General features: G+C 40.6%; 2 protein-coding genes across 12 annotated transcripts in view; one reads left to right on the forward strand and one right to left on the reverse strand.

The window, feature by feature from the left end:
* Window positions 1-10,674, forward strand: part of ank2b (ankyrin 2b, neuronal) — a 126,933-nt gene extending 116,259 nt beyond the window's left edge. The window contains exons 48-52 of the mRNA XM_038731151.1: window positions 4,485-4,568; window positions 4,709-4,873; window positions 5,925-6,113; window positions 6,393-6,484; window positions 7,895-10,674. Of these exons, the coding sequence (XP_038587079.1) occupies window positions 4,485-4,568; window positions 4,709-4,873; window positions 5,925-6,113; window positions 6,393-6,484; window positions 7,895-8,129 (765 nt within the window). The 3' untranslated portion in view covers window positions 8,130-10,674. The remainder of the gene's footprint in view (window positions 1-4,484; window positions 4,569-4,708; window positions 4,874-5,924; window positions 6,114-6,392; window positions 6,485-7,894) is intronic.
* Window positions 10,675-12,398: 1,724 nt separating this feature from the next.
* The window catches only part of camk2d1 (calcium/calmodulin-dependent protein kinase (CaM kinase) II delta 1), a 101,432-nt gene continuing 89,359 nt past the window's right edge, over window positions 12,399-24,471 (reverse strand). For all 11 annotated transcript variants that reach the window (XM_038731155.1, XM_038731153.1, XM_038731158.1 and 8 more), the window contains 4 exons: window positions 18,127-18,202; window positions 17,916-18,010; window positions 16,127-16,355; window positions 12,399-14,000 (listed from right to left, as the gene is read on the reverse strand). In XM_038731155.1, coding sequence (XP_038587083.1) covers window positions 13,997-14,000; window positions 16,127-16,355; window positions 17,916-18,010; window positions 18,127-18,202 — 404 coding nt within the window. In that variant the 3' untranslated portion in view covers window positions 12,399-13,996. The remainder of the gene's footprint in view (window positions 14,001-16,126; window positions 16,356-17,915; window positions 18,011-18,126; window positions 18,203-24,471) is intronic.

Below are 24,471 nucleotides of genomic sequence, written 5' to 3' on the forward strand. Positions count from 1 at the left end.
CCAGATTCCCCCTTACCTGAATTTACAATGGCATTGCCAGAATGCGTGAAGTTCCAGAGATCAGCATCATCTTCAACTGAGACTTCGGCATCAGAAATAGATGATATGCCATTTGGAAATTTGGAATCTCAGTTTGCAGAATGCAGGCCGTCATCTCCAGAGTCTACACTGTCTGAGGATCAGAATGAGAGAGACAGGCCGTTGTCATCTCAGTCTCTGCCTGAATACAGACTTATGTCGCCTGAATCAGCCATGCACATGGTTGACACAAGAGCATCATCTCCAGAATCAATGCCTGAGTTTAATGAGAACAGGTCGCTGTCTCCAGACTCTCCCATACCTCAGTTTACAGTATCGATTCCGGAGTACACCAGTATTCATAGGTCATCATCTCTTGAATCAATGGGTTCAGATTCAGAATGCGAGCTTATGGTCACATCATCAAGAGTCACTGAGACTGACAGACCGTCCTCACCTGAATCAATATCATCTGTCAATGAGTTCAGACGACTGCTGCCTGACTCACCAGTACCTGAGTTTATGAGAATTTTGTCTTCTTATTTTATGGACGCTAACCGTGTTGATAAATCATCTTCACCAGTGTCTTTGTCATCGGACTCGGAGTTTGTTCCTTTACCTTTGGATTGTTGGATTGATGATAGTCCAAGGCCAGTAAGCCCCCAAACTGATGAGTCAGAGGAGGAATTTGACTTTTGTTTTAAGGGGACTGATAGGGGGGGCTTTAAACCAGAATCTCTGAGTCAGGTGACATCTCCTTTACTGCCCGATGGGTCTTCATTATTACCTGACAAAAGGCCATTGGCCGTGTCACCATTACTAATTCAAACTAGTGAGACAAAGTCTAAGGAAGGACATGCCAATCCTGAGTGGCAAAAAATCCCAAAAGCACAATCAGTTTTGTCGAATGTCGAAATCAGTGAATGGATGCAGCGTGGATCAGAGGCTGAAAGAATCTCAACTTTACAAACCCCTGTTTGTGAGGAAGACTTCCAGAAAGATTCTCATGTGAAGCCATCACCAGTTCAAGATGCTAAAAGAAAGGTAAAGAAGATCCTACACACCAGTGCTGGAGAACTAAAGAGCAAGAAAGCCTCAAAAAGGGTAAGACTGAGAGCATGTCACTTGGATGGAGGAAATAATTCTGTGTGCCTTGATGGACTAATGACAAAAAGGAGTGCAGTGACTCGATTGTGTCCGGAATGTGTTTGGGAAAATACTTTCCCTTCAGTTCTGATTTATTTGTCTGATGCAAAGATGCTTTTAAAATTTGCATGTCATGGCTTCACACATATTGTTCTGAACTGTATGAGATGTTGGCTGGATGGGACTTAAAAACTGTCACTGCACAGTGATACTAACTTTAAAATTTAATCATGCTTACCAACCTGTATGTTGATTTTTTTGTTTTTTTTGTGAAGTTATTAAAATCATGTTGATGTTCACTTACAGGCTCCTTCGCCAGAGGAAACACAGTTTCATACACACAAGTTGTCTGCTACAACAGTGGCACAAGATGCCAGTAAAATAGGTGGTGTGCTGTTCACAGATGCCAAGCGAATGAAATCAGTTCCCCTACAGCTACCTGAGCAGAACTCATACACGACCCACAGAACTGTTACTCCAGTTCTAATCACATCTGAGAAGACATCATGTGGGTATTCAGAGTGGGAGTTGTCCCCTAAGAAAGCACAGTCCAGTGAGCTTTTTTCACCCATGTCAACACAGTTTTTGGTGCCACCAGATTATGAAGCAATATTTTCAGGACATCAGACCCTGAGAGTTTCTGAATGTAGCCAACCCTCCATGAATGATTTGAGTCCGTTGTCTCCAGTGTTCAGGGACTCCATTTCAGCTGAGGCTGTGGCTGAAGACACTACCAAAGGAGAGTCTGAAGATTTTGAGTTTTCCCCAGACTTTAACAGAGTTCTCTCGGAATTTGAGAAAACAGTCTCTGAATTTCAATCAGAGGATCCAAAGGTCCTACCAAAGGAACTCAGTAAGGGATCGGAATCTCCACAGCACTCTGACTCAGATCTGGAATTCTTTGACTGCAGACAAGCCTTCTCTGACTTCTCTGAACCAGAAGAAGTGAAACTAGAGCATGAGTTTACCTATCATATCTCCGAACCCTCGTCCCCAATGCCTGGGAGTAGCCCTGATTTCAGCTTCCTGAAAGCGAGCCCTAAGCATACCGCCCACCCTTACCTCCAAGTGGAAGATTACAAACGATTCTCTTCTGGCAGCGAAAGTCTCGGTGAATTCACTTATGATTCAGAGGGTTCACGGGAGTGTCGAACAGAGGGCGACCTCCCTGTGTGTGAGGAGCTTCTTTCCAGAGATCAGGCAGGGTATTTTGATGATGACGACTTCCTGGGAAGGGTAAGAGGTCGAGCATGAGCACAGTGCTGCACTGGCTACTGTCTTGCCCTTCCAGGCTGGTTGCTGTGGTGCTGCATTCAAGATAAAAAAACACACGTTTGCATTTTACTTCAATAAGGCTAACAAGTGTTTCTGTGTGCATGAGGGTCTAAACTTTCCAGAAAATAACAAAAGTTCGATAAATATGACAAGTTGCTGTGACTGAAAAAGCTGTGTTTGACAGTGGTGGTGTAACCTATTTAGTTGCTAATTGTGAAGTCAGCATTGGTGACATTTACAACCTGCTGTAACCTGTAACTCCTTGTTCACATCCGCACCTGTTTGCATCCCTTGATTTCTGCTTGTTGTTGATCCCATCAGTGTGCGAAATATCCTTCCACAATTGGGGGGACCAGTGCTGTGCGCAGTACTTTAAAGATAAGGAGAATTCAGGTTTGCTTTGTTTTAACCTGCCGTATTTTCCATAAATGTGGCCATTGTGACTCTCATCGGTGATGCTAGGTTTACACTCGTTACCTCTTTTGTAGAGATCTGGGGGAATGAGGTCTCACACCAAACAATGTCAGGGCAAGCTGCCCGAGCCTCCTACAGCTTTCCAAAAAAAATTTACTTTTACATGAAACACAGGAAATAGCTCCCTGGAATAGCCAAGTTGGCTAATTGCATAGAAGTCACTGTTTTCGTTGCGCAAACGCTGGAAGGGTGCACAACGTCCTGTCGAATTGCACTCTTCAGGTTTTCACTAGATTTTGATGCATCTCCACCTGTTCAGACCAAGATTGGAAGTATACACTGCGAGATCATTTGCAGTATAGTGGTTGACTAGCAACTCTCCATATGTCATTTAGTTTATTAATTTGTATTGAGATGGTAGGGCTGTCACTGGTTTTTCTGTTGACCAATTGAGGATTGATATTTTGCTATATGGACTTGTTTATGAGTGTACATCAGGTGTCTGTTCACTGTTAACTGCTCCTAACCTTTTAACATTTCAAAATGCAAACAAAGGCAAGATAAAATAATCTAAGAAATGTAATCGAGGGCTCTGAGACTTCCCATATTTCGCACACTGGTACCCATCCTTGCACGTTTGTTTCAGTTGAAATTGTTTGCATAACTGTGCCTTCTCTTCATCTCACTTCACTATTATGTACAGCCATACACTTTCTTTATTTTATTCATCACTCATTCCATTTGTCTGTACATGAACTCTTTGACAAGCGAACACATAAGTGAGATAAAGAGAAAAGAAGGAATAGCCGCTGCCTGCAGGAGTGTGCTGTAGTCATATATTGACCCATGCTGGTTGTGTGCTGTCTCCCAGGAGATAGCTGAGGAGCTAGGGTTGCTGTCCTCTGATAGCTCAGAGGAGGAGGTGCTGACCACCAGGGTGGTCCGACGCAGAGTTATCATACAGGTAAACAAGCATGACTCAGCTGTGCCGCCCCAGTGCACCATGTGAGTGCTGCAGGGTCAGTGGGTAGCAGAGGTTTAATGCTTCCTGGTGTGTGTGTGTGTGTGTGTGTGAGGAGGTGGAGGGGCAGGGGGGGGGGCTTCATGCTGGAGTTGACTTTCCTGGTTAATCATATACTGCAGAGTGTCCCACACTTGTTACATTTGCTTGGCACAAAAGTTATTTTCTGCAATGGTGAAAGAAGATTACTAACGGTGGAAGATTGGTATTTTGTTGTTTTGTTGCCCGACTTCATGTCCGTTTCATGTCTTTGTTCTGGTATAGAAATGATTTTTAAGGTTGATTTGAATGATTTAATACTGGAAGGTTAAAGGGTCAGATTTTAAATGTTTTGACTTTGGTGATCCTTGTTATAGTGTCAACAAAGAGACGGGAAGATAGCTATGCAGGACACACATTTTCACAACTCCAGAAACATATGCCATCAGAATGACTTGAAATATTCTATAATTGCAGAAAAAAATCCACACATAGCGGCTTTAAAAAAGACTGTAGATTTGATGCTGCTTCTCATGTTTGGGTGATTTATGTCATATGTTGCTTGAAATTCATATAAAACAATGCTGTTGATTGTACCCTTATGAATTGACGGTTTCTTGTCTTGTTACAGGCGGATAATCTCCCAGATATCCCACCACAGACTGTCACAGAGGAGAAGTACACAGATGAGCATGGCAACATGGTAGTTAAGAAAGTAAGGGAACATTCAAAGATGTCAACAACATAAAAATATCCACAATTTACACTTAAAAAAGTGCTATTCCTTGACGTATATGATGAAAAATGTTTACAGTTTTTACAGCAAAGAGATTCTCTTTCTGTCCTGTCCACCAGATCACACGGAAGGTGATTCGCAAATATGTGTCAGCGGATGGCATGGAGACACAGGAAGTGACCATTGAGGGCTCTCACCAGGAGACGGTGCAGATCGAGGAGGGAGACGCTGTTTCCAGAGTGGTGAAGAGAACTGTGCTTCACAGTGACGGAGATCAGAAAGAGGTCAGTGTCATCTACCAGCTACTGTCAGATGTTTTAAACCATTATGTGGTTTATACATCATTTATGTAGTTTATGAACATCTTCTATTGCTTCCTTGAACGTTAGTTATCTAATCCTGCTAGTGTTCATTGCATCTTTGAGACTGCTCCTAGAATCTTCTACATTTGCTGATGAAGGGAGTTATTTTTAAGTTTGGAAATGCCGACTTCTGACACAAACAAATGCAAAGGTGTGGCCAAAACACCAAGAGAAAACTGCCCACTGAGGCTTGCATGTCACGTAATAGTGAAACATACTGAAACTGCATTCATTAAAAATACCTGTGTGATATATGTGAAAGGTAAAACGTAAAAGCATGTTTAGTGGCCAAGTTCTACACAAACTAGCTAGCTAATGTTGGTTAGCAATCATTATAATACAGATCCATTATGTTAATTGCTTTGACAATGCATCTGTGTGCATTAATTTACTGCCTGTGACAATATACTAGCAGAAAATGTCTCACTTTAAATGAAATGCAGCATTCATCAAACAATAAATAATGTTATTCAGTTATGTGTGCAAATCAGTATCTCATCTTTCAGATTCTTAAGTCTCAAGTACTTGTTTAAGTATAATTTAATGAGGTTGGCATGGCCTTACCAACAATTAGAATCTTGTTATTGCTAGTTTATTCAGGCAAATTCCTACAGCCATGCTAGCGGCTCTGTGAGGTTGTACCCACATAGATCTGCTTTCACCTAAATGCTAACATTAGCATGCTAACATCCACAATGATAATGCTAACATGCTGATGTTTTGCAGGTTTAATGTTTACCATGTTTAACATGTTAACATCTTAGTTTAGTGTGTTAGCACGCTAAAATGTGCTACTTTCTTAGTACTAAAACACCTACGCGGAGGGAATGTGATTAGTTTCGCTGGTATTTTGCTGTAAAAGTACATACTGAAGGTTTGACCCAGTGACAGCAATAGATAAAACATAAAAGCACATACTTCATTATACATAGTACGTAACAATTGGTGCTTTGACATCTTATCTTATCTTCAGTTGACGTTCTCGGAGCCCCTGGCCCTGGGCGCTGCCACCGCATCAGAGTTCGAGGTGGAGCCAGTGCAAGGTCGAAAGGTCAGCAAGGTTGTCAAGACAACAGTGGTGAGAGGCGAGAGGATGGAGAAGCATACTGGAGACCCCTCACTTGCTGCAGATCTCCCCTCAGCCAGAGAGGACTTTGAGAAGGTCAGCGTGTTCAAACTAGAAACACGATGAAAGACTATTCTATCAAGAGCTGATTGCACATATTTACTAGGTGTTCTTGGATTAACTCTTGGTAATAAGAGAAAATTTAAATTTGGAGGTGTGATTCCACAGTCCCAGTGTATCTTTACAAGTGCCTCCACTACATGCTGATATATAGGTAGTCAGAAACTGCTGTTGAGCAGATAGTTGTGTCAGGTTTCCAGTGTTTGTCTTTCCTCCTTCTGATGCCTCTCTCCTCCCTCGTTCTTTTCCCTCTAGGCATTGAGTTATGCTGGAGGCTTTGGGAAAGTACTCCTGCCTCATGTAGTAGAGAAAGACATTGTGCAGGACGACGGTTCTGTGGTTAAAAGGTTGGACAGCAGCATGGGAGTGGGTAGAAACGGGTGTTTACTAAAAGCATTTAGCAGAGGTTAACATAGACGCATGGTGTGATGGCACCTTCTAACCTTTAATGTTACTGTCCAAACTTTGATTTTGACTTGAACTTTGCAGGGTAAGTGGCAATTAGAAGACTAGATTAGATTTTTTTTTACAACCTGTTATTCTTGTAGTTTTGGTCATTATTATATAGCACCGTGGTTAGACACAACCTTACAAAAAAAACATACCAACAGTTTTTAAGCCTCTATTTTTAGAAGTTTGTAGCATTTTTCTTCTTTGTAGAAAAATGAGACAATCCCAGTTAATGCATTGCTTTTAGCCCATTTATCTCAGTGTCCCTGACTTGCGTTGCTGTTGCCACAGTGTCCTTGTATAAATAGGAATGATGGACAGAAAATATAGCCCAGGTTGTAAAAATTTAAGTAGCTTTGAAGTATGAAATGTGGACAAAGTTGCATGGTTTGTGTTCAGTTTCTGACTTACCATGTTTGCAGACCTGGCCATAGGAATCCTAACCTGCTCACGTCTAAATGTCAATATTCAGGCTCAGCTCATCCTCTGAAAATAACAAACACAGATCAAAACCTTGGTTCACCCACATTTCAGGTTAGCATGGAAACATAGCAGTGGGTGAGGACCTAAAGAGAACAAGGCCTGTGTGGAACTCTGCAGCTGCCAAAATCACAATTACAAAATTTAATCAAAGATTTCGTTTTCCATTTGAGTGCACATGATGTATGACAAAATAAAAATTTTGAAAATCCACTTTCTAGTTCCATTTTAATGTTTAAAAGGCGGTTATTTGTTGATTTTAACAAGAAATTAGCTAAAATTATATTATATATTAATATTATTATATAAAAATGGAAATATTTATTCATTCAAAATTATTGTGGTATCCTGTTTTCATTTTGAGGTGGATTATTTAAGAAGACCAAACCAAAAAAACTAATTGAAAATTGGGCTGTTTTTTAATTGGCCGTTCTTTTTCAAATTACATGATTAGATTTTTTAAAAGTAATTAAAATAATTAAATAATTATCATTGTGTCACTGTTTTGCTTTAGAGTTGTCATTTCCTTCCAACAGTATGCGATGTAATGTGTTATTTAACTATGCAATTCCAAAAATAAAATAAAAATTTTCATTCATTCATTTTCAAAAGTTTCATTTTGCAGTGAATCACATGCACGTGCATGGAAAATGAACTGATTTGATTTAATGATTTAATTTTAATATTGGCATCCCTGGATGTGGCCCATTTAAGAACGTGAACCTTGGGGGAGGCAGGATCTGGTCAGTCCATGCCTGTCAACATGGCTGGTGATTGACAGTCCATCAGCATGGGCTTCTGTAACTCTTCTTTTTCTGTTCCCGCAGAAGCCAGATGCGTAAGTCGCGAACCCAGAAGAGGACTGTGGTGAGGGATGCCCAGGGGAAGCACGTGCACCTGGAGCGTCTGGACGACCACCCAGACGCCCTGCGGCCCGACGCACTGCAGCAGCACCTGCACCGACTGCTCCAACGCTACTGTGAGGAAAACCAGGAAGAGGAGGAGGAGGAGGAGGAGGAGGAGGGAGGAGACCAGGAGGAGGAGGAGGAGAGCTTTGACTGAGCAGCTGCTTTCACAGATCCTCTGCCTCCATCTTAAAAGCCTTTAGTGACGTATGCTTCCTCAGATCAAGATGTTCCAGATCCCCTTCTCCTTGTCCTCGCTGATCACTGGATTGAAGTTTGAGGGTTTTTTTGTTGAATAAAGGAACAGTATTTTTGTGCTTTAACACTCTTCCTTCCTTCACATTGTGTTTCATTTGCTCTTTTTGTGACCAAAGATAGCACCCTTCATTTTTGTCGGAAGATGGTTTTTGTTTCTACCTTTATGTCTGCTGTGGTGTGATTACGCTACGACTCACCGAAGGTGGGTCAAAGTCAAAGGGGGCATCTCGGACGTTTCACCTCACGCACAGGCCTCTTCTTGAAGAACTCTTGTAAACATTTGTACATAGGAGACAAAAAAATCATGCTTAGACTGGGGGGAAAAGTCCGGAAAAAAATTCAAAGCATTTAATACATTAGCCCACCTAAACCTGCTGTACATGCACCGATTCAGCTGGAGAATGGCCACCGTACAGATGAGATTAATGTTACATAGAGAAGAAATTGGGAGGAGTGAATGTGCGTATCATCATGGACTCTTTATACAACCGAACACCGCCCTGCTGACCTGTTTACAAAGGCTGTGTGATCACACCTTTTGTCTTCCCATGATGCATCTGCCCTTTTATTTTGTTCGCGTCTGTCCTTCTAATGCGTGTTGTGCATTCACATTTTACACGTCACAGAGCTGCCACCTCTGTGTGTATATACAGCGTGTCTATGCCGTCTGTGTTTCGCCCTGCAACCTCACACGCGCTGCTTCTCCTCACCTCAAACTGCAGCCGTGCTCATATAATGGTCCTCCATCGAGCCTTTTAAAGGAAAAGTCTGGCCGCATTGTTCTTGTCAACAAATCCCACGTGCGGAGTCGAACCAACATTGAATGTATCTGATAACAAGTACTGTACGTGTGTGTTCTTCCTCTGTGCCATTGAGCTCCAGCAACTATTACGACACATCGGTGAGCCTCACTGTTGCACTGGGTGACATGTTCCTCCATCACCATGGACATATTTAGTTAAACGTAGTGGAGAATGTGCGCCTAACCTGTTTCACATGTGAAAGTCAGTTGTAAAACGTCATGGTGATGTCATCAGGTTATCTCCGCTTTGGGGTTGAAGACTAACAGGAAGCCTGTGTAACAAGCTGGAGGGGTGTGTATCTAGCAGGGAGGGTCTAACAAAGAGATGCCATTGAGTTGCATTATGGGAAATGTAATGATCTTTGGAATTTGACTCATACTAAGGGTAAGTAAGTAAAGTTTATTCAAAAGAGAACCTTTTCACAGAGCACCACAATAAATTGTCATAATTTACCGTTATCCCACATTGTGGTTCATATCAGGGAGAAAAAAGTATTATATTTGAGGATTTTAGCTCGTCATTGCTGCCCTGTTGTTTTTCCACCAATTAACATATTTTACTTGTCAATCATGTGTGATGCTGCAAAATCAGTCGCTGTGTGCAGAAACTATGTTTTGCTTTATTTACATGATGAAACATTTAGGCTACTTAATTAGTTCTGTACATTAGTGGGCTATCTCGTCATAATCTGTTTTTTTCGATCATGAAACAAACATGGCCAAAAGTGACATGGCTCTAGCTGACACCAGAGAGGACATTTCAAAAAATGTTTCATTGCTTCCTGAGTAATGAATGAAGTTAAGGCTGTGACTGATCACTGTAATTTATTCTGACTCAGCCCCACATGCACCGTTACCTCCTGTTAATTTGACACAGTGAGCCTTTTTAAAAGATGAAACAATCTATTTATGATTAGTTTTTAAGGCTTTACATCTTCAATAGGAACCGATGGGCTCGGGGGCTGAGAGCCACAGACGGGGCAGGGAAGTCACATTGGTGGTTTTGGTCTTTTCATGGGGTTTGTTGACAATAAAAAACTACAGAACAACACCAGACTTGTCCTTCAGGTTTATGGACACCACACATAACAGATATGCTTTGCTTTCATTGCTGTTGTTCTTGTTATCACTGCTATCAGGATTAAACTTCCACTGACTTCATCACATACAAACTTCCTTATTTATTTATTACCGTCCATTTGTGATATCTGTTTACTCCAGCAGTTGAAGCTGAGAGTGGTGTGTGTGTTTGAATGTGTTCTAAAGCTAAAAGTAAAGACAAATGAAGACTTTTTTTGCCACCGTAGATGTAGAGGATTTGCCGGTTGAATTGTGTACAGACTGATGTTTGGTGTTCATCTACAGACTTTATCTATGTAACAATACGATCCTCACGTTGCCATTTATTTTGAGTGTGATCCAATGGAACAATAAAAGAAATGTCAAAAAGAGATCGTTGATTTGATATATGAGCATCTTGTTTCCATGGTGATAAAAATATATACATATTAACAGCGCAAATATCTACGCGGGCATGTATGACGTTATCAAATTATTACTAAAACGTTAACCTGAAACGCTAACAAGGCATAGCAGCTGCAGTGTGTACATGGCGGAACAATAAAACTGTACATGTGTCAAATGTGAAGTGATGTCGTCTTTTTAAAAGAGCTTCAGTTTTGGACAGCGCAGGAGTATTAAGGGAGAAATGTGAACATTTTTCTTATATTTCTCCAGAAGTTTTGGCCGGATGTGTACCTTCAGAAGCTTGTTAGCAATGTTGCACTGCAATTGTGTCGAAGCAGGGATGAGAAAGCACAAAACTGCAGGAGGGGGAAGAAGTTGTGTTAGTAACATGCAATAATGGGATGAGGTTGCATACAGAGGGAGAGAAAGTAGAGGAGAGAGGAGCTCAGTGCATCATGGGAAATCCCCCGGCAGTCTAGGCCTATAGCAGCATAACTAAGGGATGGTTCAGGACTCACCTGAGCCAGCCCTAACTATAAGCTTTATCAAAGAGGAAAGTCTTAAGCCTACTCTTAAATGTGGAGATGGTGTCTGCCTCCTGAACCCAAACTGGAACCTGGTTCCACAGGAGAGGAGCTTGATAGCTGAACGCTCTGGCTCCTAGTCTACTTTTGGAGACTCTAGGAACCACAAGTAACCCTGCATTCTGGGAGCGCAGTGCTCTGGTGGGGTAGTAAGGTACTATGAGCTCTTTAAGATAAGATGGTGCCTGACCATTAAGAGCTTTGTAGGTAAGAAGAATGATTTTAAATTCTATTCTGGATTTTACTGGAAGCCAATGCAAAGAAGCTAAAACAGGAGAAATGTGATCTCTTTTCCTGGTTCCTGTCAGAACACGTGCCACTGTTAATAAAATCAGAGACGTTAATAATCAGTAAAATAAAAAAGGACATACAGTGGGAAATACCTCTTCTAAAAACGTAGCTGGGATAGTACCTTAAAACACAGGTGGAGGATGTCATCTGGGAAATTAAAGTAAAAACAGTAGCTGTGTCTGTCAGAATAATTTGGTGAAGTAAAAAGTACGATCTTTCCCTCTGAAATGTAGTGGAGTAGACTTTTAAAGTAGCATTACAGAAATACTCAAGGAAGTGCTAAGTAACTTTCCACCACTGCTGAGGTGCTTATTACAAACACCAGTCCTCCCCAGTTCAGAGCTGGTATGAGGACTTTTGAAGCTGATCTATCCTGTAATCTGGTGTCAAAGTTGTTTACTTTGAACTCAAGGATATTAATTATATCAAGCGCTTCGATAGTGAGGCCTTTTTGAATTTAAACACAGGTATGCTGATTCCCGCTACAGGGGAAAATAAATAAATAAATAAAAATCAGTGATGTGTGATGAACTGAATGGCACGGTGGTGAACAGCATCCAGTGGTTTAAAGATGGCATCTCTATAATCCAAATTATATGATTTGTTTTCTGTTTTGATGGGAGAAAAAAAGCTCAGTTTCAGGGAAGGAATCCAATTTGACTTTTGAGCTTTTGAGCTAGGAGTTCAACATACAGTAAGCTTTGTAGGACAATCAGCTATCTAATCATATTCCTAAGCATTCATAGTGCTGAACTGTATTAGAAAAGGTGATGGCACTGCAGTAGTGTGGTTCTTTTAAAATATATTTTGCCCCTGGGAGTTTAGAGCAGCTAACAGTCGAGCCAAAGGCAAGCCACCAAGATGGTATCATCAGAATAGAAGTGTGCAATGCAGTGCTGATTTTGACAATACATTTAATTTATGTAGAGTAAATAAAAGAAGGCTACTGGCTGCAGTATGTTTTAAACACCGCTTGAGACCTGTTTTAATTGTAGCAAAAGAAGACATCATGAAACAAACCAAGTCATTTGGCATAAATCACACATTTTATTTGATATTTCTTAAACATACATCAGGCTTGTCCCATCATGGCAACATTATATATGTGATGTGTCCCATCGGGAATTTCACTGCATCTTGAGACAAAAACAAAATGTGTCGTGTGCGGGACAAATGTGATTAAAGACTGCAGAAACAGTGTTCTGAAGACAAAATCTCACAAACACAAATGTAACCATCAGTGGACACCCTGTGACTCTGAAGGTGACTGCTTCCTTTACCCAGTGCTTTGATTCTGGAATTATCTTTCCCATCCCTCCTAATCTGAACCTGCAAGTGATGACAATCCTCTTTCCCTTTGATTTAACAGTGATACCAAAATAACAAAGAGTGACATAAGAACTAGAACGTCAAGAACAATAGTGATTTACTGTTTAGTAATTCTGGCTGATGATCCAATTCCCCATGACAAAAATAAATGGGAATCGTGCTTCCAGAAGCAAACGTTTCAGCTGGACTTGAGATTCCTGTCAGTCTCAACATCATGATTCTACTTTAGTCTTGTCCAGTGTAAAAGATGGTGCTCTAACATTGGCTTACACCAGCTGGACAGAGGATAAAGGAAGGATTCACCAATAAAGACAATCAAGGTTAAAAGGTTTAAAGGAAAGCGATAATAATGAGGATATAACATGTCAACAAAACGGATCAACTGATACTGAATGAAAAGATCATTTGACTGAAAAGCTTTAAAGAATGGCCTTAAAGAATAAATGAATTATTATACGTTCCTCTGTATTTCAGAGATCCATTCTATGAAGATACTCTTCTCACGTGATAGAGGTCCAAAACAGACAAAATGAAACACGTTTCAACTGAGTTCCCTTTTAAACATTCATAGTTAAAATTCTGAGTAAACATAAAATACAACTTAGTGCCAAGGGCAAAACAGATTTGTAAAATTAGCCAACTCAGCTCATATGGATACTAATAGATTAAGTTAAGAGAGCAATTAACACCAATTACCAAAACCTACACATTACCAGAAGAAAGCAAGCTTGAGCCTGAGCTTTAATAGATGGCAGTTCTGAAAAGATACATGAGTAAAAAGCAGATATGTGATATATTGGTCATTGCGCCAAAGGCGAAAAAAAAAAAGAGGAGACAAATCACAACAACTCATGAGTCCTCAATATGTGCAATATTCAAAAGAAAATATCTGCAACTACATGATGACTGCAAGTTTCACATATTTCACCAACCCATTAAAAATGAACCAACTGGAACCAGTGGCTGCTCTGAAAACCACTTCTATTTAAAACCTACTGATCTAAAAAACCTCCGCGTAATAAAACATGCTGCAGATGGTAATATCCTGGAATGAACAACACACACTCTCACTACAAAAAGATATTGTCAAGAAATAAGGTCTTCTACCTTTTTTTTCTCCCCAACATGTACAATAATCTTCTGTCCAGCAGCGACAATATGTAAACAACACACTGAGAGGGCAGAGCTCTAGCTATCATGGGCAGGGATTGGCTGAGGGATCTGACGGACACTTGGTGGGCGGGGTCTGTTCAGCTGACTGCTGTAGGCTGTTTGCAGTCAGAGATCATCCTCTCAACTGAAACACAAATCACATGAGGATGCATTACAGGACAAAAAGCCTTCCAGCAAATATACAGAACAACATATTCACGACATATCACGTAATTTTGTCCAAAAATATTTTATACTTTCCTTTTGCTTGATATTACTTATCAGAAACAAGAATATCTAATTCTTCATTAGTTGGGTTTAATCTAACAGCACTGCAATGACATTTTTAGGTAAAGATGAAAAGATGGAATTTATGGAATGCAGTAGAAGCAAAGGCTGCAATCAATTTTTATTAATAATTTAATTTTGTGCAATCACTGAAGAGTGTGTGATATTGAAATGCAAATGTAAGTGGACCTTGAGTTAATACTGACTTATCAGCGGCTGTTTCCAAGGTCAAGAATGAACTGTCTGCTAGAGGTGTTCAGAATCGGGATAGGTTGGAGTTTGCCCAGTTACCATTGACTTGATTGTTAATCTGCTGAAAAGTGTGTGACGTGGTCGAAAGCTCCAGAACAAGGGGATTCACTGTCAATTTAATGATGAATAATGATCAACTCAAAGTCAAACTACCTTTTTTATTTTCCAAGTTAAACTTGTCATGTTGTTGTGTCACATACATGACATTGTGTGGACTGTGTATAATGTGTTTAAGGGTTAAACAGTTATATGTACATTTTCAAATAAAACTTTGCATTTAAATAATGGTCTCAAACTGCTATCTGTATCTGAACATCTTATCTTGATAAAAGACAACCAAAGCACGGGCCTTTACATTTACACCTGGTAGAAATAAGGGTTCCCGTTATCTCAATTCGGCCCTCATTCTAATCAACAGCGCCTCCAGACCCAGATGAATCCTTGCCTTGACATGCATTGTCATTGCATCATCAAGGATTGGAATTACCTGTGCTACTACAATGGCTCGCATGCTAAAATTCTGTATAATGCACATTTCATACTCCGTACTGCTGCTGCTCACACAAAACACAGTCTTTGAATCTTGTTTTCCACTTACTTTGCTGTTTCTACAGTGCATTTACATTACCGTCAGTGGAACACTTCCTGCAGATGTTTCACAGCCTACCATTTATTAATACTGTATACTTTATACACATATACCGCCGCCATGTTAGTTAGAATTATTTATCATACCGTTGTTAGTGCTTGCTCATGGAGATCTGTGAAGCTTTGTAAAGCGAGTTGAGAAAATTTCTACTATGGTGCTAATTACTTACTGAACTCATTTTCATCTTGCATTTCATCAAAACTTGTTTTACAGTGTTATAATTTATTATACTTGAGTTGCTGCATTTATCTCGCTCTACACCTGCACTTAATATTCCCGCCTTGTCTACTCTGTCCCAGTTGTTATGCTTCAAATGTTAAGCTCTTTGATGCTTCTTTTCTTCTTCTGTGGTGCTATACGTGGTTTTAACAGAGATGGACTTATTCTTGCTTTTGTTGTGCTTGTATTTATTTGTTCTTACAAATTTTTCTTCTGCTTTTTGTTTGCAATGCTCCAAATGTAAAGCACCTTGAGCTGCATTTTATGTATGAAAAGTCTTATACAAAAAATGTGTTATTATAATTATTACCACAAAAGTGAGTCCACCCCTCACATTGTTGTAAATATTTGATTCTATCTTTTCATGTGACACTGAAGAAATGACACTTTGCTACAGTGTAAAGTAAGTGTAAGTGTACAGCTTGTATAACAGTGTAAATTTGCTGTCCCCTCAAAATAACACATCACACAGCCATTAATGTCTAAACCGCTGGCAACAAAAGTGAGAACACCCTTAAGTGAAAATTGGGCCCAATCAGCCATTTTTCCTCCACAGTGTCATGTGACTTGTTAGTGTTGCAAGGTCTCAGGTGTGAATGGGGAGCAGTTGTGTTCAATTTGGTCTCACACTCCCTCATACTGCTCACTGGAAGTTCAACATGGCACCTCATGGCAAAGAACTCTCTGAGGATCTGAAAAAAAGAATGGTTGCTCTACATAAAGATGGCCTAGGCTATAAGAAGATTGCCAAGACCCTGAAAACGAGCTGCAGCACGGTGGCCCAGACCACAAGACCATACAGCGGTTTAACAGGACAGATTCCACTGGTGTAAAGTAGAGCTACTGTCCTGAGGTGATCTTACTTGGTGGGCACGGTGGGTGAGCCGGAGCGGTGGAAGTGGATGTTCTGCCACTTGCTGTCGCGGCGGTGCCAGATGCGGGTCTCCTCCGACTGCATGGTGCGAGGTATGCCGTTGCCGTCGATGTACTGGGTGAGGCGGATGTAGGCAATGCAGGCGGCCTCGTCCCCGATCAGGTGGACATGGGGGTTGAGCAGGATAGTGTGGATGGGCTGCTTCCCCTTGGACAGAGCTGCAGAGGAAGAGAACATGGAGGATGGACATACACTGTAAAACTCTTTTAAAGAGCAAGTCTGGCTGACAGCTTAGATCTGAGAGGTGTAACTGATTCCCTACATTTACCACAGTTTCCCCTCACATCAGCTCCCCAGTATTCCCACAGGGGAACATTTGGGCCATTTCTTTGTTGCAGGGATTTTTCCACAGTCTCAGATGTCAGCAATGACTTTTGGTGAGTGTAATATTATTATTACTGATAGAAATGAAATCTTTTTTTTATTAATATTACATTTATTTTTTTTATTATTTTTTTTGCTCAACCATCCAGTTTGATTGTGGCCATTACATTGCTTTCATCAAAATTCTGTTCTAAAAGCATGCGGAGCGATGTTAGATTGAACAAGGATAGAAAGTAGATTTTCTTTGTTCTGTTATTCCAATGACTTTGATTTTAACCAGAATAACAACAAAGAAAATTACCAACCAGAGCACTTCACTTCCTTGACTGATGACAGAGTTGCAAGCGAAGAATTATGGACACTGTGCTTAAAATAATGCATGATACAGAGACTAATTAAAGTAGTGCCCAAATGACTAGTTGACTGATTAGTCCATCGACAGAAAATTACTCACCAACAAATTTGATAAAAAACTGTTAAATCATTCATCAGGCAAAAATGTCAAACAACCTCTGATTCCAGTTTCTCTAAGGTGGACGTGCAGCTTTTCTGTTTTTATGCTTGTACATTTTTAATCTTTGGGTTTGAACTAAAAACTCAATAAATTTGTGAGCAGCATTATTCCCTGTCTCCTAACAACATAATGTAAACAGGTAATAAAACAATATTGTTTTATTACTTGTTTAGATTATGTTTAAAAACTTTTATGCTAACGCTGGCTATGTTTTTAGTCTCATTTATTTGTCTGTTTGTCCTTTTTTAATTTTATTTACCTCTTATCAAACTATTTCCATGTAATGATTGTACCATGCTGTTAATGTCAAGATGTCATAACAAAGACATTGTCGGTTATGTTGTCTTGGTTATATAACTTCATGATAATATAATAAACAGCTAAAAGCACACAACAAAAATAACTCTGCTAATACGATCATGGTTCAAAGATAATATTTTACTTTATTTATGTTTAATATATTTTTAAACCTGGGCCCTATTATTACATATTTTGGGGTCAAAATGACTAGTAGGTACAAAAAGTTTTGGAATCTGTGCAGTAGATGCTTCAGCCGGGCAGCCGTGAACTGGCTGCAGTGGCTGCAATGTATTCCTTCGTGGCAATTGTGCCCTTCAAAATACTGTCCACAAAAAGTGTTAAAGAGACAGGTGTTGTCATTGAAAGGATCCCTACGAGGGACTGGCAGTGACACCTTTCCTTTTTAACAAGAAACTGAAGTCTCGCTCAAGGACAATTGATGAAATGAAAAATCTCATGAGATTGCAGGAAGACGACAGCGAAAAGGTGAGTCAGAGTTGAGAGGAGAGTTTGTTGCTGGAGAAACTATTACAGTCCCAAAACTATATGTTACTATATGATTCTGAGGCTGCTTCTTTACCATTCTCAAAGTAGAAGCGGTGGAAGTCTGTGCCCTCCACCAAGTTGCCCAAAGCCTCGGGTTCAAAGGACGTGAGGCCAGGATCACATATCTTCCTGAAATAGCACACCAGACAGCCATATTACAGTCACAGAAAGACAATGATTTGCTTTTACAGGTGGAATTGTGTCTGATATTTGAGGCCCAAGTCACTTTAACTAGCCGAACTCACGTGTAGGCCTCAAAGTCGCCGTTGTTGATGGCCTCGATCAGCTGCTCAGTGACTTTAATGATCTCCTGCTTACGAGCTGAGAGACAGACACAAAGGGAAACAAAGGACTGTTAGGTTAGCTTTGGACACACGAACCCTGATGAATGTGAAAAGAAGCACAATAAAATGAACCAATGTGGGACAGGAGAACAACGTCACACGCAAAAGCACAACATCAGGACGTTCAGGGACCGAGTCAAGAACCCACAGAGATGCACCGTCACACAGACGTGAGTGAAGGAAGGGCTGGTAGGAAGTTAGTCAGCGTGGTACAACATACTGTGTGAAAACATCAAAATTACCTTTCATGCTAAGTAGGTAAGCTAGGAAACAACCAATGGAGAGATTAAGTGCAGCTGTTGTGGCTTACTAAAATATACCCACTACTGACATTTAGTTTGGAGATGGCAAGGTGGAGTCAGTCAAAGAGTGAAAGGCTTCCACACACCCACACACACCTGTAAATCAGTTTTTACCTTCAACACTGCTGTTCCCAGCTAACTGAACACGCACAGTCTGCTGTTGCTGCTGTACATTGATTCCCTCAAGTGACAATAAAACCAACAAACTCACTGCAGGAAGGCGAAACATGCTCCCTCGTAAACTTGTTCGAGACAAAAACCAGTAGCCCCAGGATCAGTCATTTACAGAAGCAGGAAGAGACATAGGACACATACCGACAAGATAAAAGCCACAAAGCCTGTTCTGATTGGCCGTTTTCCTAAAAAGCCTGACACAGCTGAAATAATGTTAATCTAAAAGTGTCCTTTTGCACCAACTGTGGACTTTATGTTGCAAATAGCACACTGAGGACTGGCTGTGTTTACAGAGACAATATCAGTTTGCTTTTGGGGCCCAAAAATGGGCCTTATACAAACTTTAAGGAAACGGTACAATAATTTGACATTCACGCACACCAGGAGCTGTTAGTGTTTCTGCGTCTTGATGTGTAGACATCATGTAGATGGCGGGGACTGGGGATCAAACCACCGAATCTACAATAATTGGACAGTCGCTCTGCCACCACTAGAGCTGCTAGATTTTGGACTTCTCATAGTGTAAATAAGAGGCCTTTAACCTGAGCCGAGGAGGAGGAAGAAACTACATTAACTGCATTTCCAGTCATTTAGTTTCAGAAGTTTCCATACTGTAGTTGATTTTTTTTATACTAGTACTAGTGTCAAACTGATACAATAAGTGTGTTTCGGTATCGATGCCAAAATGATTGATGTGTTTTTTTTCCTGTTACCCTTCTTTGAAAAACATTTTTTCAAGAAACTTTTTTCCCTGTTTTTCAAGAGGCCAAACTTGTCAAATCTTCAACGTAACACAAGCAGCTGTACAAGAGACTAAAATGAATTGCCATTTTGCTTCTCTTCATTCAGCCTGACATGTTCACAGCTGCTGATTTGTGTCAGGTTGCGGAGGTTATTTTGTTCCGCGTTGCCCTAACCAATCAGTAGTTACAGAAGCATTTGTCCTGCTGACGTCAAAGGAAGCAGCTCTAGAGGTTGCTGGGAACAGTTAACTGTTTTTCAGACTAAAACTTTGCCAATTAAATAGTTCTTTCTGTCAGTGGACCACCAACAACCTGTACAGCTGAGATGACCTCATTAATTTTCAACGCCATCTTTCTGTCACTATTTCTCATGCATGTAGATACACAGGTATCTAAGGAGAACAATCATGTGACAGAGGTTGATGGAAAGTGAATTATAATAATGACTGAACATGAGCAGACATTTACAAGCAGCTTTTTAGTACTTTTGATTCTCTTTGCTATGGATGCATTTCAGTTTTTAATTACTTGTTTCTTTGCAAATTATGATGCACTGGCAGAGTTTATAGTAGCCAGTGTGTCAGATAAAAATGTGTTGTATTCTATTACATATGTACTTTTTTATTTTGTATATTAGAGAGAGTGCACACACTTTCCTCATTCAACTTTAGTGAAAGCAATCACTGTGTCATATTTCAATTAGCCTTTGAACAGAAACAAAAGCAGCATATGGAATCCTGGAACAGGGACATTTGTTACATTTCATCTAATGTAACAGTAATGTAAGACTGAACAATTCCACTTTGGAGGAAGAAAACATTTAAATGCAAGATCTGTGAAGGAGTATTGTTCTGTGGTAGAAATAGATGTGTTTGAGTACTTCCACCATTGTATCTTATTACAGCAGCACTAGTAGCAGTCTATTAAATATCAAGTAGCAACTTAAACCCCAAAACATGTGTCATAGTACAGAAACCAACATTAGCTAACATAATGTTAAAGCAGATGAAGACCTCGCTGTTGCTGTTAATATTGGAGAAGTGGAAGATCCTTTTTTCTCAGAGCACTTCACTTCTGTCTCTCTGGAAACAGAGAAGAAGCTGACACTAAGTGAGAAGAAAAGAATACAACCTCTAAGGTCCATTATAGCAGTATGAAGAGGCCAGCCTCAGCTGTATAATAGTCTTTCCTCTGGGATCTCTTATTAGAGCACGGACAGAAAGACAGAAGGTTGGCGTGCACACACTCTAATGGACAGAAACATACACACACGCGGCAGTAAGGAAACTAAGCAGATAAACTGATCCTCGACAGCAGCAGGACTGTTGAGCCAAAAGAAACAAAGCACAGAAGCATTTAGTGTAACTGCAGGAAGAGATGATGGATCAGATGATGACACAAAAGTGACACAAAATATGTTTCTCAGGCATTTGCGCCGCTTCTTTCTATAATCTTATTTAAGTAAAATGCATTAATGTTGGTTTCAGACCACACAAACTATTCATCAGTACCAAAAAACAAAATGTTTATCAAACATGATTTTCATACAAAAACATTTTTGTCTAAACACAAGAACTTCAAAAGCCTGAAATTTTAACTTTTTGATTTAAATCCAGAAGTGTGTGATCACGGAACAAGTTAACCATGTAACAAACACAGCCAGAAATTTAATTCCAGCTTTCAGTACTGAACAGTATTCAATACTTTGTCACAGATCTGATACTCAGCCTGAGTGCAGAGCAGTCCCTCTTCTTCTTTATCAATTTATTCAGCTTTTCTAGAAATGACATGGGTTTGATTTGACGGCTAGGAGTCTGTAAAATACATACCATGTAACAACTGTCATATCACATGAAGAAAAGTTGAAGTTCATTCGACCAATCCATGGAAAAAAAAAACTTTGATTCCACAAAAAAGTCCAAGCGTCTACTCCATTAAAGCACAGAACACACACAATAAGACATTACAATCATCCCAAGTAGCAAGTTCAATGGACAAAATACCATAGAGTCTGTGTCACACCTCCACTTGTAAGGAATGTGCAGATGTGTAGTTGTAGATTTTTTCTTACTTTAGAGCCATTGCTTTTTTTTTTTTTTTTTGAAATATTACAGGCCTCTTAAATTCCTTCAAATGCAACATTCTGTAAAGGAAAAATTATTCTTATTGCCAAAGAGGGTCACAAGTAGACAATTCATGAGTAAGGGCCCACCAACTGTAATACAGTCGAGAGTGAGGGTGTCATGACAGCTTCTGACCTGTGAGGGGTGCTATAAGACAGCAGCTCTGCACTCAGACACAGCGGCTGAGGTGGGGTTCAGTTTGGTCCAATTTTTTTAGCCAACTTAAACAATTTTTTTAGAGCATAGGACATTTTTAAAGTTTTCCCTGAGCAAAAAGTTAAGTATCTTTAAAATGATGTAATACTCATAAGATGCAGCAAAGGATATTACTGAACCAAAACTGTTCTGAGCACACTATAATTTTGTATTTTGATTAAATCCCAGGCAGAATCAATGTACATTCACTGAAATGGTTAAATGATAATAAATGATTATAAATGATTAAACTAACTCTTGCTCTTTGCCTGTAGCAGACAACATACTGTGTTTCTGTCTGATCACTGATGCCAGCACTGCCTATGTGGTTTAACAGTAAAACGGGCCAAGAGTTGGGTGACATTCCTCTGCGAGCCCAGTATTCATGTTAAATGATGCTCTGAGTCTGAGCCTGCAGTGGGTGTCAGGCTGTGCCATCTTAAATCTACTGGTCTCCCATTCTCTGGCCCTGACCTAACTTATCTTTACGCTGCCTTTAACTCTGACCCAAGCAAAGAGCAGCCAGTGTGCGGCTTGACCCGGCCGGCTCAGGCATAAGTTTAGGGATTTTGCCAAGAATTTACACTTCTTCTTGCTACACTTGTGAATATCTTCAGTGATACCAAAAGGAGGGGAGGCTTGCAGTTTCTTCCTAACGACTGGGAAATGGACTTACACTGGGAGTCGGTGGGGCCAAAGCTTGGCAGGGGCAACCTGTGCTGGGGGCCGTACCCCTGTGTGGGGGTCTGATGAGGGCTGCAGTGGCATGCGGTGAGATGGTCAGTGAAAAAGACCAGAAAGGAAGATGTGAAGAAGAGGAGCAGGTAGGCCGCCACCAGTGCCCACAGGATGTACTGGCAGCACTCTTCACCACTGGGCCAAACGCTGGGAGAGTACCAGCCGCAGGAGAAGGAGGAGGAAGAGGAGGATGAGGAGAAGGGGGAGGGGGAGGGGGAGGGAGGCCGGGGAGAGGGGGAGTGGTTTAAGTGCCTGAGGTGGTAGATTTGGGGGCTGGAGGAGGGAGAGTGTGCTGAGATGAAACAGTGGGTACAGAGGAAGGATGGATGGCAGGAGATGTAGGTTGGCGTTGGTGTGGTAGCGGGAAGGACAGGAAAACATGAAATGAAGAATAAATGAAAAGCATGCAGGAAATGGCAGTTTGTTCAAAGCTCTCAATTCTTTCACCAGCTGAGAACAAATCAGTTTGGACAGAGCATGTGGAAATGTTCAGGGGTGTAAAGGTGAACAACAACAATAATGGAAGCGTTTCGTCAGATAGAAGCTGAGGTGATGCTGCAGGAGCATGAGCATCAGATAACTAAATAATCCAATGAAAAGATCCATATCAGCTTCATCTCTGCATGCATTTAAATAGCTTAGCTCAGAGACTCAGCTTTAAAGGTTACACACACACACACACACACACACACACACACACAGCGATGTTTGGCTACATTTGCTACCACCAACCTTCAGGGAGTATTAACTGATTTTGTTTTTGGGCCACTTAGGAAAAACAACATGTTATAAAGTATGCACTCTCCTTATAGCTCTGTTTTAGTCCGCACCAACTGCAGAGAATCTGGCTGTTTAGCTGCAAAATGTGCCACTATGTTCACCAGCGAGAGACTCATTTGGCCTTTCTCTTATTTGATGCTGTGTATGTAGTTTACAGTGAGGGTTTTGCACTGGAGGAAGTTGCCAAGGTTGGAGAGCAGTGAACAGTAAACTCACAGTCTGTAAGACCTGCAAGAGGCTAAAAAGCTCAGTAAAACCGAGAGGAGCCGCGGAGTTGATGACAATTCTCTGCGGGTTTGTGGCTATGAGTCACTTCTTTCACATTAGATTATTATTATTGCTACAGGGACGGCCCTGGGCTGAAAAACCCATACAATTTTAAAGCCAGTGTAGATGGAAAGCCAGGTCAATAACGAATACGTTTGATCAGCATACTTGCCAATCTCCAGACATCCCAGTTTAAACCGGGAGAGCGAACCTAACCTTTCATCCGGGAATGTTACCCTCAGAAACTGTGTGTCAACCCAGAATTTTCTTGCATTGTAGTGAATTTATGGGCTGATTTTGTTGTTGAAATGCAAGCGCATAGGTTTTGATTCAAAATCCAGCCCACAGACTCCGCTCTCAGCCTCGTTTGCTCTGAGCCACATCCTTTCCTCAGGAGTTTGTGGAGACCACGCCAGAGCTAAAAAGGAGAGTGAATATTGGACTCACATTCACCAGGTGGACACAAACGTGACCCTAGTTAAATGCTAATGGTCTGAGGGTGTGTACAGACAACTGCTTGCAACATGTTAGCTACATCTCCAACAATATGATGTTGTGCTTTCAGCTTGCTGTGGAGTTCATTTTCCTCCAAGCAGTCACAAAAAAGATCAGTTAATAAAGCTTTATCATACCTTTTCAGATTAAAACACATCATTGCCTCCACTTTTCAACCAAGCCACCGAAGAAAAGAAACGCTGGACACTTTACTAAATCCATTTAATGCAATGGAAATAAGACACCCAACAGGAATCAATCAACCACATTCACATCAGTGCAAATGAGTCGCATTCAAGAAATAGGAAATAGTAGTTGCTCTATTATATTCCCACTTCCTGCCACAGAGAGCTTCTTCACAAAAAATGTAATGATTAAAATCCTCTGCTCATTTCATAAAGATTTCTAAGCCTTTTAGTTGGCTGAGGC

Source organism: Micropterus salmoides, unplaced genomic scaffold, assembly GCF_014851395.1.
Source record: "Micropterus salmoides isolate LMB-PRFRI ecotype aquatic unplaced genomic scaffold, ASM1485139v1 Ms_hic_scaffold_2, whole genome shotgun sequence".
Taxonomy (NCBI): Eukaryota; Metazoa; Chordata; class Actinopteri; order Centrarchiformes; family Centrarchidae; genus Micropterus; species Micropterus salmoides.